At 40.2% G+C, this 16985-nt stretch overlaps 1 protein-coding gene across 1 annotated transcript in view; it reads left to right on the forward strand.

Annotated features, from left to right (window-relative positions):
- Positions 1 to 16985, forward strand: part of NUP210L (nucleoporin 210 like) — an 86701-nt gene that overhangs the window by 26579 nt on the left and 43137 nt on the right. The window contains exons 11-14 of the mRNA XM_049702706.1: positions 5169 to 5306; positions 5772 to 5930; positions 11693 to 11891; positions 13871 to 14016. Of these exons, the coding sequence (XP_049558663.1) occupies positions 5169 to 5306; positions 5772 to 5930; positions 11693 to 11891; positions 13871 to 14016 (642 nt within the window). The remainder of the gene's footprint in view (positions 1 to 5168; positions 5307 to 5771; positions 5931 to 11692; positions 11892 to 13870; positions 14017 to 16985) is intronic.

The raw sequence follows: 16985 nt of genomic DNA on the forward strand, positions 1-16985 counted from the left end.
TGGACCCTTGAACAACATAGGTTTGAATTGCACAGTTCCACTTATACATTTTTTCACTTTTAATACATACTACAATACAACATAATCCGTGGTGGTCTGCAAATATGGTACCATGGATATGGAGGGCTGACTGTAAAGTTATACATGGATTTTGACTGCACAGAGGGTTGGCACTCCTAAACCCCACATTGTTTAAAGGTCAACTGTATAATGTGGTAACTTTGGAAATCACATTCTTCCCTTTCCTCTGGGTGTGTTGTTATTGCTTGATGTGGGTTGTAGTTGCTTGTATGTTTAGTGAGTTTTCTAAACTATTTGTTGAAGATTGTGTTGTCATCTGTAGTATAAAATCTCAATTCCTTTAGCTTGTAGGCAGTTAGTGGTTTGACAAATAATTTCTTTAATGCCTTAAGTCACCTTTTTCTTGGGGCTTCCCTGGTGGTGCAGTGGTTAAGAATCTGCCTGCTAATGCAAGGGACATGGGTTTGAGCCCTGGTCCGGGAAGATCCCACATGCCGCAGAGCAACTAAGCCCATGTGCCACAGCTACTGAGCCTGAGCTCTGGAGCCCGTGAGCCACAACTACTGAGCCCATGTGCCACAACTACTGAAGCCCACACACCTAGAGCCCGTGCTCTACAACAAGAGAAGCCACCGCAATGAGAAGCCCGTGCACTGCAGTGAAGAGTAGCCCCTGCTCCCTGCAACTAGAGAAAGCCCACGTGCAGCAACAGAGACCCAACTCAGCCAAAAATAAATAAATAAATAAAAATTAAAAATTATATATATGAATAAAAAGTCACCTTTTTCTTGATTCGGCATACATTTGGTTGCTGTAAACCTTTGAGTATTTTTGAGTATTTTCCAAAGTTAATTCTGACTTTTTTTTTTTTTTTTTTTGCATTTCTATGGGGGGACAGGTTCTTGGAGTTCCCTACTTTGACACTTTTGCAGACATCTCCCACCTGCTGGTATTTTTTATTAGGATTTATGAACGTGGTATTTTTTCAACTTATTTAGGACTTTAAAATTTTCTTTCAGCAATGTCTTATAGTTTTCATCATACAGGTCTTGAAGATATTTTATTAAATTTGTCCCTGTTTTATGTTTTTAAGCTATATATGTATTTTTAAATTTTCTCCTTTTACTTGATCATGCTAGTATATAGAAATACAGTGGTTTTTTGTATGTTACCTTGAATCTTGAAAGCTTGCTGAATTCACTTATTCTAGTAATTTTTTGTAGATTCCTTAGGAATTCCTATATATACAGTTATGTTATATGTAATAAAGACAGTTAACCCTTTTCATTCCAATAAATATGCCTTTTAGTTCTTTTTCTTGCCTCACTGCACTGGCTAGGACCTCTACTACAATACTGGATAGAACTGTTAAGAGTAGACATGTTTGCCTTATTCCTGACCTTAAGTGGAAAGCATTCACCCTTTCACCACTGAGTATGATGTTGACTATAGATTTTGTGTAGATGCTCATCCTTAGGTTGAAGAAGTCCCTTTCTATTCCTAGTTTATTGAGAATTTTCATCACGAATTGGTGCTGAATTTTGTCAGTGCTCTTCTGCCTCTATTGAGGTGATCAATATAGTTTTTCTTTTCTAGTCTTTTAAATATGGTGAATTAATTACATTGATTGATTCTCTAATATTAAACCAATCTTGCATTCTCAGGATAAACCTCACTTGCTTATGATTTGTTATCCTCTTATACATTACAGGATTTAATTTGCTAAAATTCTGTTAATGACTTTTGCATATATGTTTTTCAGGGCCTATAGCTTTTTTTTTCCTTCTGTTTTTTATTGTAATGTATTTGTCAGGTTTGGGTGTTAGGATAATATTGGCTTTATAAAATGGGTTGGGAAGTATTCTTTTCTATTTTCTGGAAGAGTTTTGTAGAATTAGTGTTATTTCTTCCATAAATATTTGGTAGAATTCACAATGAAACTATTTGAGCTTGGAATTTTTTATGGAAAGTCTTTTATTATTATAGTGATAAAATATACATAACATAAAATTTACCATTTTAACCATTTTTAGGTGTACAGTTCAGTGGCATTAAGTATATTCATGTTGTGCAACCATTACCACCATCTCTCTCCAGACCTTTATAATCTTTCCAGACTGATTCTCTCTACCCCTTAAACAATAACACCCCCCGAACACCCCATCCCCATTCCCTGGTAACCACCATTCTATTTTCTTTCTCTATGAATTTGACTAATCTAGTTACCTCATATAAGTGGAATCGTACAGGGAATTCCCTGGCAGTCCAGTGGTTAGGACTCTGCGCCTTCACTGCTGAGGGTGTGGACTCAATCCCTGGTCAGGGAACTAAGATCCCACAAGCCACACAGCACTGCCAAAAAAAAAAAAAAAAAAAGGTGGACTCATACAATATTTGTCTTTTTTGTGTTTGGCTTGTTTCACTTAGCATGTCATTAGGGTTCATCCGTGATGTAGCATGTCAGAATTTCATTCCTTTTTAAGGCTAAATAATATTCTATTAAATGCATATACTGCATTTTGTTTATTATTTATCCATTGATAGACACTTGGGTTGTTTCCACCTTTTGTCTATTGTGAATAATGCTGCTATGAACATGGGTATACAAATATTTTGTCAAATCCTTGCTTTCAATTCTTTTGGGTGTATACCCAGAATTGGAATTGCTGGATCATATAGCAATTCTATATTTGACTTTTTGAGGAATTGTCATACTGTTTTCCACAGTGGCTGTCATTTTACATTCCAGCAACAATGCACAAGGTTTGTGATTTCTCCACATTCTTACCAACACTTGCTATTTTCTATTTTTGATAATAGCCATTCTAATGGGTATGAAGTAGTATATCACTGTGATTTTAATTTACATTCCTCTAATGATTGGTGTATGGGAAGGTTTAAAACTATGAATTCAATTTTTAAAATTTATATACAACTATACAGGTTATTTCTTCTTGAGTGAAATTTGGTAGGTTGTGTCTCTGAAGGAATTTCTGTTTAATCTAATTGTTGAATTAATCACATAAAGTTGTTCAAAATATTGCCTTATTAATTTTTATGTCTGTAGGATCTGTAGCAATGTTGTCTCTTTCATTCCAGATATTGGTTATTCGTGTTTCTCTTGTTTTCTTCATGAATCCAGCTAGACATTTATCAATTTTATTGCTTTTTACAAAGAACAAGCTTTTGGTTTCATTGACTTTTTTCCAGTTCTTTATCTACTTTCTCTTTCATTGATTTATGCCTTTACCTTTGTTATTCTATTTCTTTTCCTTACTTTGGATTTAAAATGCGTTTCTTTTTTAAGTTTCTTATTGTGGAAGAATCTTACAGTGGATCACCGGTTTTATATCTTTCTTCTTTTTAATATAAGCACTTCTACCACATTCTATTGGTCATTCAAACCATTCCTGACACAATGTAGAGGGAACTACACAAGGATGTGAATACCAGGGGGTGGGGATCAGTGGAGGCCATCTTGGAGACTCGCATCTCCAAGTTGATTCTGGGTTCTCTATTATTAGATTTAAAGGCATTACTGATCCTGTTTCTTGTGATTAAGAAGTGAGCATTGATAGTTCATGGTATGCAATAGCAAAACAGCTACTTAAATTATCACCTGTAGACACTATAGTTAAGTGCGTGTAGAAGGCAAAGCTTTTGGTAACCAGGTAGTTGCTGCCATAAAACATGTTAGTGAAAGTCTGGGATATAATAGGGTTTATTGATTGTTGTTTCTAAGTGTGCTGGGTAACTTTGGGAAAGAAAATGGTTAGTTCAGGGCTTTGAATTCCCAACTTAAGATCCACCTAAGAAATCTAAAAGATTTTATGACTACCCTAAAAGAAGCCCTTATTACAATATTTCCTTGTTCTGCAATCATAATGCAATTTATTTTTTATTTTATTAATTAATTAATTTGTTTGTTTTATTTTTGGCTGTGTTGGGTCTTCATTGCTGTGCACGGGCTTTCTCTAGTTGAGGTGAGCAGGGGCTATTCTTCCTTGCAGTGCTTGGGCTTCTCATCATCGTGGCTTCTCTTGTTGCAGAGCACGGGCTCTAGGCGCACGAGCTTCAGTAGTTGTGGCATGTGGGCTCAGTAGTTGTGGCTCATGGGCTCTAGAGCTCAGGCTCAGTAGTTGTGGCGCATGGGCTTAGTTGCTCCATGGCATGTGGGATCTTCCTGGATCAGGGCTTGAACCCGTGTCTCCTGCATTGGCAAGCGGATTCCTAAGCACTGTGCCACCAGGGAAGTCAGACGTTTAAAATTTTTATTACCTTTTTTGTTTTTTTTGCCGTACGCGGGCCTCTCACTGTTGTGGCCTCTCCCGCTGAGGAGTACAGGCTCCAGACGCGCAGGCTCAGCAGCCATGGCTCATGGGCCCAGCCTCTCCGCGGCATGTGGGATCTTCCTGGACCGGGGCACGAACCCTTGTCCCCTGCATCGGCAGGCGGACTCTCAACCACTGCGCCACCAGGGAAGCCCCAATGATGTTCTTTTAAACTGAAAGAACATCCAGCTAGCCATCTTAAGAGAGTGAAGAGAAAATCAGAGCCATTACTGCAGATGTGACACAGTTGCTAAATATTTCAGGGCTTCTTTAAAAAATAGATAGATAGGTAGGTAGGTAGAGTTTTCCTTCAAAGAAAAAAGGCCAACATAGTTGAGTGTGAGGACCCTATTTTACCTGTATGGGTACCCCCCTAAACCCTGCTCTTGTTTTTAAGCAGGATGGGAATATCTTACCCCAGCATCTTTAAATGTTCTCTTTATTTTCTTCTGAATAGCTTGTAATATTCCTTTGCCTTTACAATTTATATACTTAACTGATAGATGTCCAAGGATCTTTCTTTCTGAAACTATGATTGCCCTTTCTATGTTGATAAAACTCTTATTTCAGGAAATTTAAACTGCTTTCCATGACTGTGATACTTCTTATAGGTCTATCAAAATCCCTTTCATTATTATTGAACTGTAGTAGCTGTGCGTCACTAATGAACAGGAACGTTTCTTTCTTTCTTTTATTGATAGAAACTGGTTGAGTAATTTATTAACACACCATTTTGCTGATGCTTTATATGTGAATGTGGACCATAAGAACAGTCCTTATAAAATCTGTTTTGCTCCTTTTTTCCTGCTCTTATAGAATAAAGATATTCAGCCTATAAAATTTCCAATTATACATCAGCAAGAAGTGAAGATTTATTTTCCCATCAAGCTTACACCCAACTTTCTGGCATTTCCTCATCATCCCATGGGAATGTTATATCGTTATAAAGTACAGGTATGATGTCTTATAATGAGAATTCACAAAGAAATGTCAGTTTCTCTGATAGCTTAATTTATTGAAGGTTAATGTTAAATCTTATTTCCCCCTAATCCTAGCAGTATAACTCAGTTTTGGGTGACAACCAAATCATGCTCTTGAATACTGTCATCCTAAGAATACTTGGTGTACTTTCCTTCTCTTCCATATATCCTTTCCTTGTGAGTTTTATAAAGTTTTGTCAAGCTCCCTTGTGCTCTTTTTTGACATTTTGTGATACTGCCATTACATAATCCCCCTTTAGTATTACCCTTCCCCATTTAGTTACTTTAATATAGCATCACAGTTTCTTAATGTTCCAGAAATAATTTATTGTATAGTTTTATTATTTCCTAAACTTTATTTCACCAGATTTTACATCTTCAGTTAAATTCCAATTTTCTTCCTATATTAATTAAATATAAGGGTGTATTTTTTTCATAGGTAGAGGGTGGTAGTGGCAATTTCACCTGGACCTCTTCTAATGAAACAGTGGCCATGGTAACCACTAAAGGAGTGGTGACGACAGCTGGTCAGGTCAGGGGGAATAGCACTGTTTTGGCCCGAGATGTACAAAATCCTTTTCGATATGGGGAAATTAAGGTAAGCAACTCTCCAAAAAACGTTCATATCTCCTCTGAGACATTACTGTCTAAATTTAAGTACAGTAACACGTTAAAATTTTTTTTTTCTTTTTCAAGTTGGTTGTTTTAAAATGATCCTCAGGACTTCCCTAGTGGTCCAGTGGTTAAGACTCTGTGCTTCCAAGGCAGGGGGCATGGGTTTGATCCCTAGTCAGGGAACTAAGATCCCCTGCTGTCAACAATGGGAAGCCAACACAGATTTTTCCTAAGGTCAATAATATGGTAAACACAAAGAAAGAAAACTACAGGCCAATATCACTGATGAACATAGATGCAAAAATCCTCAACAAAATACTAGCAAACAAAATCCAACAGCACATTAAAAGGATCATACACCATGATCAAGTGGGGTTTATTCCAGGAATGCAAGGATTCTTCAATACACGCAAATGAATCAACGTGATACACCATATTAACAAATTGAAGGAGAAAAAGCATATGATCATCTCAATAGATGCAGAGAAAGCTTTCGACAAAATTCAACACCCATTTATGATAAAAACCCTGCAGAAAGTAGGCATAGAGGGAACTTTCCTCAACATAATAAAAGGCCATATATGACAAACCCACAGCCAACATCATCCTCAATGGTGAAAAACTGAAACCATTTCCACTAAGATCAGGAACAAGACAAGGTTGCCCACTCTCACCACTCTTATTCAAAAGTTTTGGAAGTTCTAGCCACAGCAATCAGAGAAGAAAAAGAAATAAAAGGAATCCAAATCAGAAAAGAAGAAGTAAAACTGTCGCTGTTTGCAGATGACATGATACTATACATAGAGAATCCTAAAGATGCTACCAGAAAACTACTAGAGCTAATCAATGAATTTGGTAAAGTAGCAGGATACAAAATTAATGCACAGAAATCTCTGGCATTCCTCTCCACTAAGGATGAAAAATCTGAAAGTGAAATTAAGAAAACACTCCCATTTACCACTGCAACAAAAAATAAAATATCTAGGAATAAACCTACCTAAGGAGACAAAAGACCTGTATGCAGAAAATTATAAGACACTGATGAAAGAAATGAAAGATTATACAAATAGATGAAGAGATATACCATGTTCTTGGATTGGAAGAATCAACATTGTGAAAATGACTCTACTACCCAAAGTAATCTATAGATTCAATGCAATCCCTATCACACTACCACTGGCATTTTTTACAGAACTAGAACAAAAAATTTCACAATTTTTATGGAAACACAAAAGACCCCGAATAGCCAAAGCAATCTTGAGAATGAAAAATGGAGCTAGTGGAATCAGGCTCCCTGACTTCAGACTATACTACAAAGCTACAGTAATCAAGACAGTATGGTACTGGCACAAAAACAGAAAGATAGATCAATAGAACAGGATAGAAAGCCCAGAGATAAACCCATGAACATATGGTCACCTTATTTTTGATAAAGGAGGCAAGAATATACAGTGGAGGGCTTCCCTGGTGGCGCAGTGGTTGAGAGTCTGCCTGCCGATGCAGGGGATGCGGGTTCGTGCCCCGGTCCGGGAAGATCCCACATGCTGTGGAGCAGCTGGGCCCATGAGCCATGGCCGCTGGGCCTGCGCATCCGGAGCCTGTGCTCCGCAGCAGGAGAGGCCACAGCAGTGAGAGGCCCGTGTAGCGCAAACCCCCCCCCCAAAAAAAAGAACCAAAAAAGAATATACAGTGGAAAAAAGACATCCTCTTCAATAAGTGGTGCTGGGAAAACTGGACAGGTACATGTAAAATATGAAATTAGAACACTCCCTAACACCATACACAAAAATAAACTCAAAATGGATTAAAGACCTAAATGTAAGGCCAGACACTATCAAACTCTTAGAGGAAAACATAGGCAGAACACTCTATAACATAAATCACAGCAAGATCCTTTTTGACCCACCTCCTAGAGGAATGGAAATAAAAACAAAAATAAACAAATGGGACCTAATGAAACTTAAAAGCTTTTGCACAGCAAAGGAAACCATAAATAAGACCAAAAGACAACCCTCAGAATGGGAGAAAATATTTGCAAATGAAGCAACTGACAAAGGATTAATTGCCAAAATTTACAAGCAGCTCATGCAGCTCAATAACAAATAAACAAACAACCCAATCCAAAAATGGGCAGAAGACCTAAATAGACATTTCTCCAAAGAAGATATACAGATTGTCAACAAACACATGAAAGAATGCTCAACATCATTAATCATTAGAGAAATGCAAATCAAAACTACAATGAGATATCATCTCACACTGGTCAGAATGGCCATCATCAAAAAATCTAGAAACAGTAAATGCTGGAGAGGGTGTGGAGAAAAGGTAATACTCTTGCACTGTTGGTGGGAATGTAAATTGTTACAGCCACTATGGAGAACAGTATGGAGGTTCCTTAAAAAACTAAAAATAGTGGGCTTCCCTGGTGGTGCAGTGGTTGGGAGTCCGCCTGCCGATGCAGGGGACATGGGTTTGTGCCCCGGTCTGGGAGGATCCCACATGCCACGGAGCGGCTGGGCCCGTGAGCCATGGCCGCTGAGCCTGAGCGTCTGGAGCCTGTGCTCCGCAACGGGAGAGGCCACAACAGTGAGAGGCCCGCGTACCGCAAAACAAAACAAAACAAAACAAAATAAAACAAAGAGTCATGTACCAAAATGTTCACTGCAGCTCTGTTTACAATAGCCAGGATATGGAAGCAACCTAAGTGTCCATCGACAGATGAATGGATAAAGAAGATGTGGCACATATATACAATGGAATATTAGCCACCAAAAGAAACGAAATTGAGTTATTTGTAGTGAGGTGGATAGACCTGGAGTCTGTCATACAGAGTGAAGTAAATCAGAAGGAGAAAAACAAATACCGTATGCTAACACATATATATGGAATCTAAGAAAAAAAATGTCATGAAGAGCCTAGGGGTAGGACGGGAATAAAGACACAGACCTACTAAAGCATGGACTTGAGGATATGGGGAGGGGGAAGGGTAAGCTGTGACAAAGTGAGAGAGTGGCATGGACATATATATACACTGCCAAATGTAGGGTGGATAGCTAGTGGGAAGCAGCCGCATGGCACAGGGAGATCAGCTAGGTGGTTTGTGACCACCTAGAGGGGTGGAATAGGGAGGGTAGGAGGGAGGGAGACGCAAGAGGGAAGAGATATGGGAACATATGTATATGTATAACTGATTCACTTTGTTGTAAAGCAGAAACTAACACACCATTGTAAAGCAATTATACTCCAATAAAGATGTTAAAAAAAATAATAATATGGTAAAGCCTGTGTTTAGAAAGATATCTAATTATTTTTATAGCCAGACAACAACAACTATATTTTTTTAAAAGGAATGAAAGATAGTTTCTGGAGCTTTATACTAGTAGACTAGAATAGAATGAAAGAAGAAAGTGAAGGCAAAGTATCCAGTTAAGCCTAAACTAACAAAATGGTATTGAGAATAAAGAAAAGAGGACAAATTCAGGGTTATTTTAGAGGTAGATTAATCAGATTTGATGCGTAGTGGGGTGGGAAAAAGTGAAAGATTAAGCTTTGGCAGCTTGGTGGATAGAAAACACAAGAAAAGGGGAGTTCCTTGGTGGTCTAGTAGTTAGGATTTGGCGCTTTCACTTCCGTGGCCTGGGTTCAATCCCTTTTCGGGGAACTGAGATCCCACAAGCCATGTGGCACAGTGCCCCGCTACCCTCGCCAAAAAAAAACAAGAAAAGGAAAAAGAATAAGAGGAAGATAATGAATTCAGTTTTGGATACATTTAGTGTGGGACTACCCTGGTGGTCCAATGGTTAAGACTCTGCTCTTCCACTGGGGCACAGGTTCGATCCTTGGTTGGGGAGCTAAGATCCTGCATGCCTCGCGCACTGCCAAAAAAAAAAAAAAAAAAACCCAAACGGGCTTCCCTGGTGGCACAGTGGTTGAGAGTCCGCCTGCCAATGCAGGGGACACGGGTTCGTGCCCCGGTCCGGGAAGATCCCACATGCGGCGGAGCTGCTGGGCCCGTGAGCCATGGCCGCTGAGCCTGCGCGTCCGGAGCCTGTGCTCCGCAACGGGAGAGGCCACAACACTGAGAGGCCCACGTACCGCAAAAACAAAAACAAAAAACCCAAACATTTAGTGTGGTTCACCTATGGAGCATCCAGATGAATGTTTAAAAGTGGAAATAGGCATCTGAAGTACAACAGAAAGATTAGGGCTAGAGATAAAAATTTGGAGTGATCAGCATATGGTTGGTCATTGAAGTTTTGGAACTGGGTAAGATTTATGTGTCATTTTAAGAGACATTGGCAGAGTAAGAGTAACTAGCAAACGACACATAGAAAGTGACCAAAAAAAGACTCTATTAGTCCATTCAGGCTGCTATAACAGAATACCATAAACTGGGTGGCTTATACATAACAGAAATTTATTTCTCGCAGTTTTGGAGGCTGGAAAGTCCAGAATCGAGGCACCAGCAGATTCAGTGTATAGTGAGGGAAAGCATCCTGGTTCATAGAAGACTGTTTTTTGCCTTAACCTCATATGGCAGTAGGGACTAGGGAGCTCTAGGGGGTCCCTTTTTTAAGGGCATTAATCCCATTCATGAGGGCTCCACTCTCATGACCTAACCACCTCCCAAAGGCCCCACCTCCTAATACCATCATTTTGCGTGTTCGATTTCTACATATGAATTTGGGGGGACACAAACCTTCAGTCTATAGCAAAAACAAAATGTATTTTTTTTAAAGATATCAAGTAAGAGGAAGTGCTCTATGTCAGAGGTCAGCAAATTTTTAGTTAAAAAGGGCCAGGTAGTAAATATGTTAGGGCTTCCCTGGTGGCACAGTGGTTAGGAATCCACCTGCCAATGCAGGCGACATGGGTTTGAGCCCTGGTCCGGGAAGATCCCACATGTCGTGGAGCAACTAAGCCCGTGCACCACAACTACCGAGCCTGCGCTCTAGAGCCCTCGAGCCACAACTACTGAGCCCACGTGCCACAACTACTGGAGTCCGTGCTCTGCAACAAGACAAGCCACCACAATGAGAAGCCCACACCGTGCAACAAGGAGTAGCCCCCGCTCGCCGCACCTAGAGAAAGCCCACACACAGCAAAGAAGCATAGCAATGCAGCCAAAAATAAATAAATAAAACAAATAAATTTAAAAAAAATTTTTAAGTTATAAATATGTTAGTATTTGTAGGCCACATACAGTCTCTATCTCATAGTCTTCTTTTTTGTCATCGTTGCTTTTTATTTTACAGCCCTTTAAAAATGTAAAAGCCATTCTTAGCTTACAAAAGTCAAGAAAATTGTGCATTGGTCATATTTTGCCAGACTCGTGTTGAATGGTGTTAGATGCTTTAGAGAGGTCGATTGGTTAAAGAATGAAATGAGTGACAGGTTCAGCACCTAACACACAAACACAAAACATACATATATGTTATGTATATGTATATTTAAATATTTAAGAAATGCTTTCTGGGCTTCCCTGGTGGCGCAGTGGTTGAGAGTCCACCTGCTGATGCAGAGGACACGGGTTCGTGCCCCGGTCCAGGAAGATCCCACATGTTGTGGAGCAGCTGGGCCCGTGAGCCATGGCCACTGAGCCTGTGCGTCCGGAGCCTATGCTCCGCAACGGGAGAGGCCACAACAGTGAGAGGCCCGCGTACCACAAAAAAAAGAAATGCTTTCTTTTATTCTAAGACTTTCCTAACATAACTTTCTTGAAAGATTAATTTTATTCCCCTCCAGATATGTGTTCTGAAACTGAACAAAATGAAAATGTTACCATTTCATGCTGATGTAGAGATTGGCCAGATTATAGAAATCCCCATTGCCATGTATCATGTAAATAAGGAAACCAAAGAGGCCATCGCGTTCACAGACTGCTCTCATTTATCCTTGGATTTGAACATGGATAAGCAAGGAGTCTTCACTCTTCTCAAAGAAGGTAAGAGTAGGCTTTTTATTTTTTCCTTTCTTTGTCTTTGAATTAAAGGACCAATCAACAATTCAGAAACTATGAATTACAGTCTAAATTCACACATTGGGGATTCCCTAGTGGTCCAGTGGTAGGGACACTGGGCTTTCACTGCCAAGGGCCTGGTTTCAGTCCCTGGTCGGGGGACTAAGATCCCACGAACTGCGCGGTGTGGCCAAAAAAATTAAAAATTAAATTTAGATATTACCTTTCTTTATAATACTTTTATTTATTCTGTCAACTGCCTGTATTAGGTGTTACAATATGATGTAGAAACAAAGGCACAAAAATTGAATAACATGTCCAGGGTTCATTGTGGCCAGACAATATCAGTTTTTAGTCATATTAAAGGCTTCTCTTTCCAGCCTCAAGCTCTTCTTTCTTTCTTTTGTTCTTTCTTTCTTTAATATATGTACTACACCTCTTTCTAAGAGGACTGTATTGCCATTTAATGTCTGTATATATTAAATTTATTCTGAAAAAGAAAATACCTTTTTAATAAGAAAAGAATATGAATAAACTATCCATATGGATCAATATCATTTACCGTTGTGGAACTTCATATTTTATCCTGATCACCATTGTTTTTTCATCAATAATAATGACAGTAGTACCATCTAACATTTGTTTAGCATTTCTATTTCCTAGGCTCTGTTCTGAATACTTTTCATATACTAACTCATTTAATTCTCACAATGCATCTATAAGGTTGATATCAACTTGGACTTCTCTTTTGCCCTTGTTAATTATACTATACAATATCTCTCACCTCTCCTCTGTTTTTAGGCTGTCTCTCCCCATTTTTAGGCCCTCATTATCTCTCACTGAGAATTTAACGATATCCTCCTAACTGTTCTTGCCTTTGATAATCATGGCTACCAGATAGATCTTCATGAAGCTCAATTTCAAAATTAATTTTCCTGCTCAAAAATTTTGAGAGGTGGACTTCCCTGGTGGCGCGCTGGTTAAGAATCTGCCTGCCAATGCAGGGGACACGGGTTTGAGCCCTGGTCCGGGAAGATCCCACATGCCGTGGAGCAAGTAAGCCTGTGTGCCACAACTACTGAGCCTGCGCTCTAGAGCCTGCAAGCCACAACTACTGAGCCCACATGCCACGACTACTGAAGCCTGCGCACCTAGAGCCTGTGCTCCGCAACAAGAGAAGCAACCACAATGAGAAGCCCCCGCACCGCAACGAAGAGTAGCCCCTGCTCGCCACAACTAGAGAAAGCCCGTGCACAGCAACAAAGACCCAAAACAGCCAAAAATAAAAATTAATTAATTAATTAATTATTTTAAAAAGTATACAATTCAATTAAAAAAAAAAATTTGAGAGGCTTCTCCCTGCCCGTGGACAACAGCCAAAATCCTTTTAGTTTAGTATTAAAGGCCCTCTACAGTGTAACCCAACCTACTTTTTGGAGCTTCATGCTTTGGCTTCATGTATGGCTCTAGCTAAACTAACTACTTTAGTTAAAATTTCCCATAAATCTCTTTCATATACTCATTTGTATCTCATTTATATTTCTATCTTTGTTCATTTATTTGTCAGCTTAAGATACTCTCTTCTGCATATCTAAACCTTTCTTGATCTCTCCAGCTAAAAGTAATCATTCTGTTTTCTAGACTTCTATAATGCTTATCATTTTCTACTAATAGTTTAATTTATGTAAATGTTCACCCTCCCCTTCTAAACTATATATGCCTTGAGGTCAGGATCTTTGCTCATATTTGTATCCTCACCATACATAGAACTGTGTCTTACATGATATATATCTGTTAATAGAAGGAACATTATTTTATATCAACTTAATATAAATAATTGGTGTCTAGTAGTGTGTGAGATTAAGAATTTTTTAAAATATTAAAATTCTTGTATTTCTATAGACTGATTTCCTTGAGGACCGATGGCTTATTACCCTACTGAAGTCAAGGTTTTTGATTTGCAGGTATTCAAAGACCAGGACCAACACACTGTTCCAGTGTACATATAGCAGCCAAATCTCTGGGCCATACTTTGGTAACAGTTAGTGTGACTGAATATGAAGAGTATTTGGAGAGCAGTGCCACATTTGCTGCTTATGAACCCCTAAAGGTGAGATATTTCACGCTAAAGAACTGCCATATCTTTTCATGGACCCCACCATGTCCACTTGGGGGCTTCCTACCTATCTGTGATCTCTATTAAAGATCAGTGATATTTATGTTCTCTTTACTTACCACTCTCTTGTTTTTAGACCCACAACTCCCTCATCAAATCTGAGTATCAGGGAGTTTATGCTATCATGTTTCAGCCACAGGAATATTTATAAGTTGTATCAGCAAGTTTTATTATTTATTTATTTATTTATTTGGGGGTGGGGCTGTGTCGGCTCTTAGTTGTGGTACATGGGCTCTTTGTTGCAGTGTACAGGCTTCTCTCTAGTTGTGGTATGCCAGCTTCTCTCTAGTTGTGGCGGGTGGCACGCGCGGGTTTAGTTGCGCCGCGGCATGTGGGATCTTAGTTCCCCAAACAGGGATCAAACCCGTGTCCCCTGCATTGGAAGGCGGATTCTTTTTTTTTTTTTAAATAAATTTATTTATTTATTTTTGGCTGCCTTGGGTCTTTGTTGCTGTGTGCGGGCTTTCTCTAGTTGTGGTGAGTGGGGGCTACTCTTCATTGTGGTGCGCGGGCTTCTCATCGTGGTGGCTTCTGTTATTGCAGAGAACGGGCTCTGGGGCGCACGGGCTTCAGTAGTTGTGGCACGCGGGCTCAGCAGTTGTGACTCTTGGGCTCTAGAGCGCAGGCTCAGTAGTTGTGGCATGTGGGATCTTCCCAGACCAGGGCTCGAACTCGTGTCCCCTGCATTGGCAGGCGGATTCTTAGCCACTGTGCCACCAGGGAAGCCCCTGGAAGGCAGATTCTTTACCACTGGACCACCAGGGAAGTCCCAACAAGTTTTAGATATTTTGCTTTCTTTCCTCTTTTTTTTCTCTTTTTTACTGAGATATAAAAAACATATAGTAAAGTACACTAATCTTAAGGTACTATTTTTTTTGTTTGTTTGGCTGCACCAGGTCTTAGTTGCAGGATCTTTAGTTGCGGCACACGAACTCTTAGTTGCAGCATGTGGAATCTAGTTCCCTGACCAGGGATCAAACCCGGGCCCCCTGCATTGGGAACGCGGAGTCTTAGCCACTGGACCACCAGGGAAGTCTCTTAAGGGACTGTTTGAATTTTCACATATGTACGTATCTTTGTAACACCACCTGGAAGAAGATATAGAATATTAGTATACTCTCTTTTGAAGAACTCTGAAAGAAAACCTTCCACCCTAGGGAGGGAAGTCAATCATCTTTTACCCTTTATACTTACAAATTTTCAGCACAACAGTCATCATTTTTGCCCCCAAGGATTGGTCCATTATAATTGGGATATTACGACAGGTGGCAGTTCAAAATAAAAGTAGATAGGGACGTCCCTGGTGGTCCAGTGGGTAGGACTCCATGCTCCCAATGCAGGGGGCCCAGATTCAATCCCTGGTCTGGGAACTAGATCCCCACATTCATGCCATAACTAAGAAGTCCACATGCTGCAACTGAAGATCCCGCACGCCGCAACGAAGATCCTGCGTGCTGCAACTAAGAGCAGCCTAAATAAGTAAATAAATAATTTTAAAAATAAAAAGATAAAAGTAGATAGAGGGGTTCCCTGGTGGCGCAGTGGTTGAGAGTCCGCCTGCTGATGCAGGGGACACGGGTTCGTGCCCTGGTCCGGGAAGATCCCACATGCCGGGGAGCGGCTAGGCCTGTGAGCCCTGGCCGCTGAGCCTGTGCGTCCGGAGCCTGTGCTCCGCAACAGGAGAGGCCACAACAGTGAGAGGCCCGCGTACCGCAAAAAAAAAAAAAAAAAAAAAGTAGATAGAGCCTGGCATACTTTCTATATATTTGAGTCCTTCAGGAGCTAAAATTGATGTCTAGGGGCTTCCCTGGTGGCACAGTGGTTAAGAATCCACCTGCTGATGCAGGGGACACGGGTTTGAGCCCTGGTCCGGGAAGATCCCACATGCCGCAGAGCAACTAAGCCTGTGAGCCACAAGTGTTGAGCCTGCGCTCTATAGCCTGTGAGCCACAACTACTGAAGCCCGCGCGCCTAGAGCCTGTTCTCGTCAACAAGAGAAGCCACCGCAATGAGAAGCCCGCGCACCGCAACGAAGAGTAGCCCCCACTCGCCGCAACCAGAGAAAAGCCCGCACGCAGCAACGAAGACCCAACCCAGCCAAAAATAATAGAAAGTAAAATAAAATTTTAAAAATAAACAACAAAAAAAATTGATGTCTACAAGTTCTTGCTGATACATATTGACAAATACTGACTCAGTGCCTCTTAGGATGAGGAGGCATCCACAGGGAAAAAGTTGTCAATGAAAGAAGCAAGGTAAGCTATTAATATTAAAAAGATAACTTGTTCATTAATATTTGCATTTTGGGCTTCCCTGGTGGCGCAGTGGTTGAGAGTCCACCTGCCGATACAGGGGACACGGGTTTGTGCCCCAGTCCGGGAAGATCCCACGCGCCACGGAGCGGCTGGGCCTGTGAGCCGTGAACGTTGGGCCTGCGCGTCCGGAGCCTGTGCTCTGCAACGGGAGAGGCCACAGCAGTGAGAGGCCTGCGTACCGAAAAAAAAAAAAAAAAAAAATATATATATATATATATATATATATTTGCATTTTAAGTTGGCCTCATTGTACATTGTGCAGCCTAAGTATTAAACATATGGTTTGAGCATATTTCACTCATTCTCTTAGTGGATGAATCATCCTACTTGCCTAATTAAGTGAAAGTGCTAGGCTGCAACCCCTGGTCATTTCATGAGGTTTTTTCTTAGTTTTATCATTATCCTTACCCTAATTTTATATTTATTGAATGTCCCACAAATCAGATCTCCCCTGAATGAAAACTATCCTTAAAGGAAAGGAAGTAAGATGATGATTTTCTTTTTCTACCTAGTACTTAGGTCATGTATCTTTTTCTTTAGCTGCTGAAAAATATATGTATGTTTTACTTTTGCTATCAATCTTATGTT

This window comes from Orcinus orca, chromosome 1 (assembly GCF_937001465.1).
Source record: "Orcinus orca chromosome 1, mOrcOrc1.1, whole genome shotgun sequence".
Lineage (NCBI taxonomy): Eukaryota > Metazoa > Chordata > Mammalia > Artiodactyla > Delphinidae > Orcinus > Orcinus orca.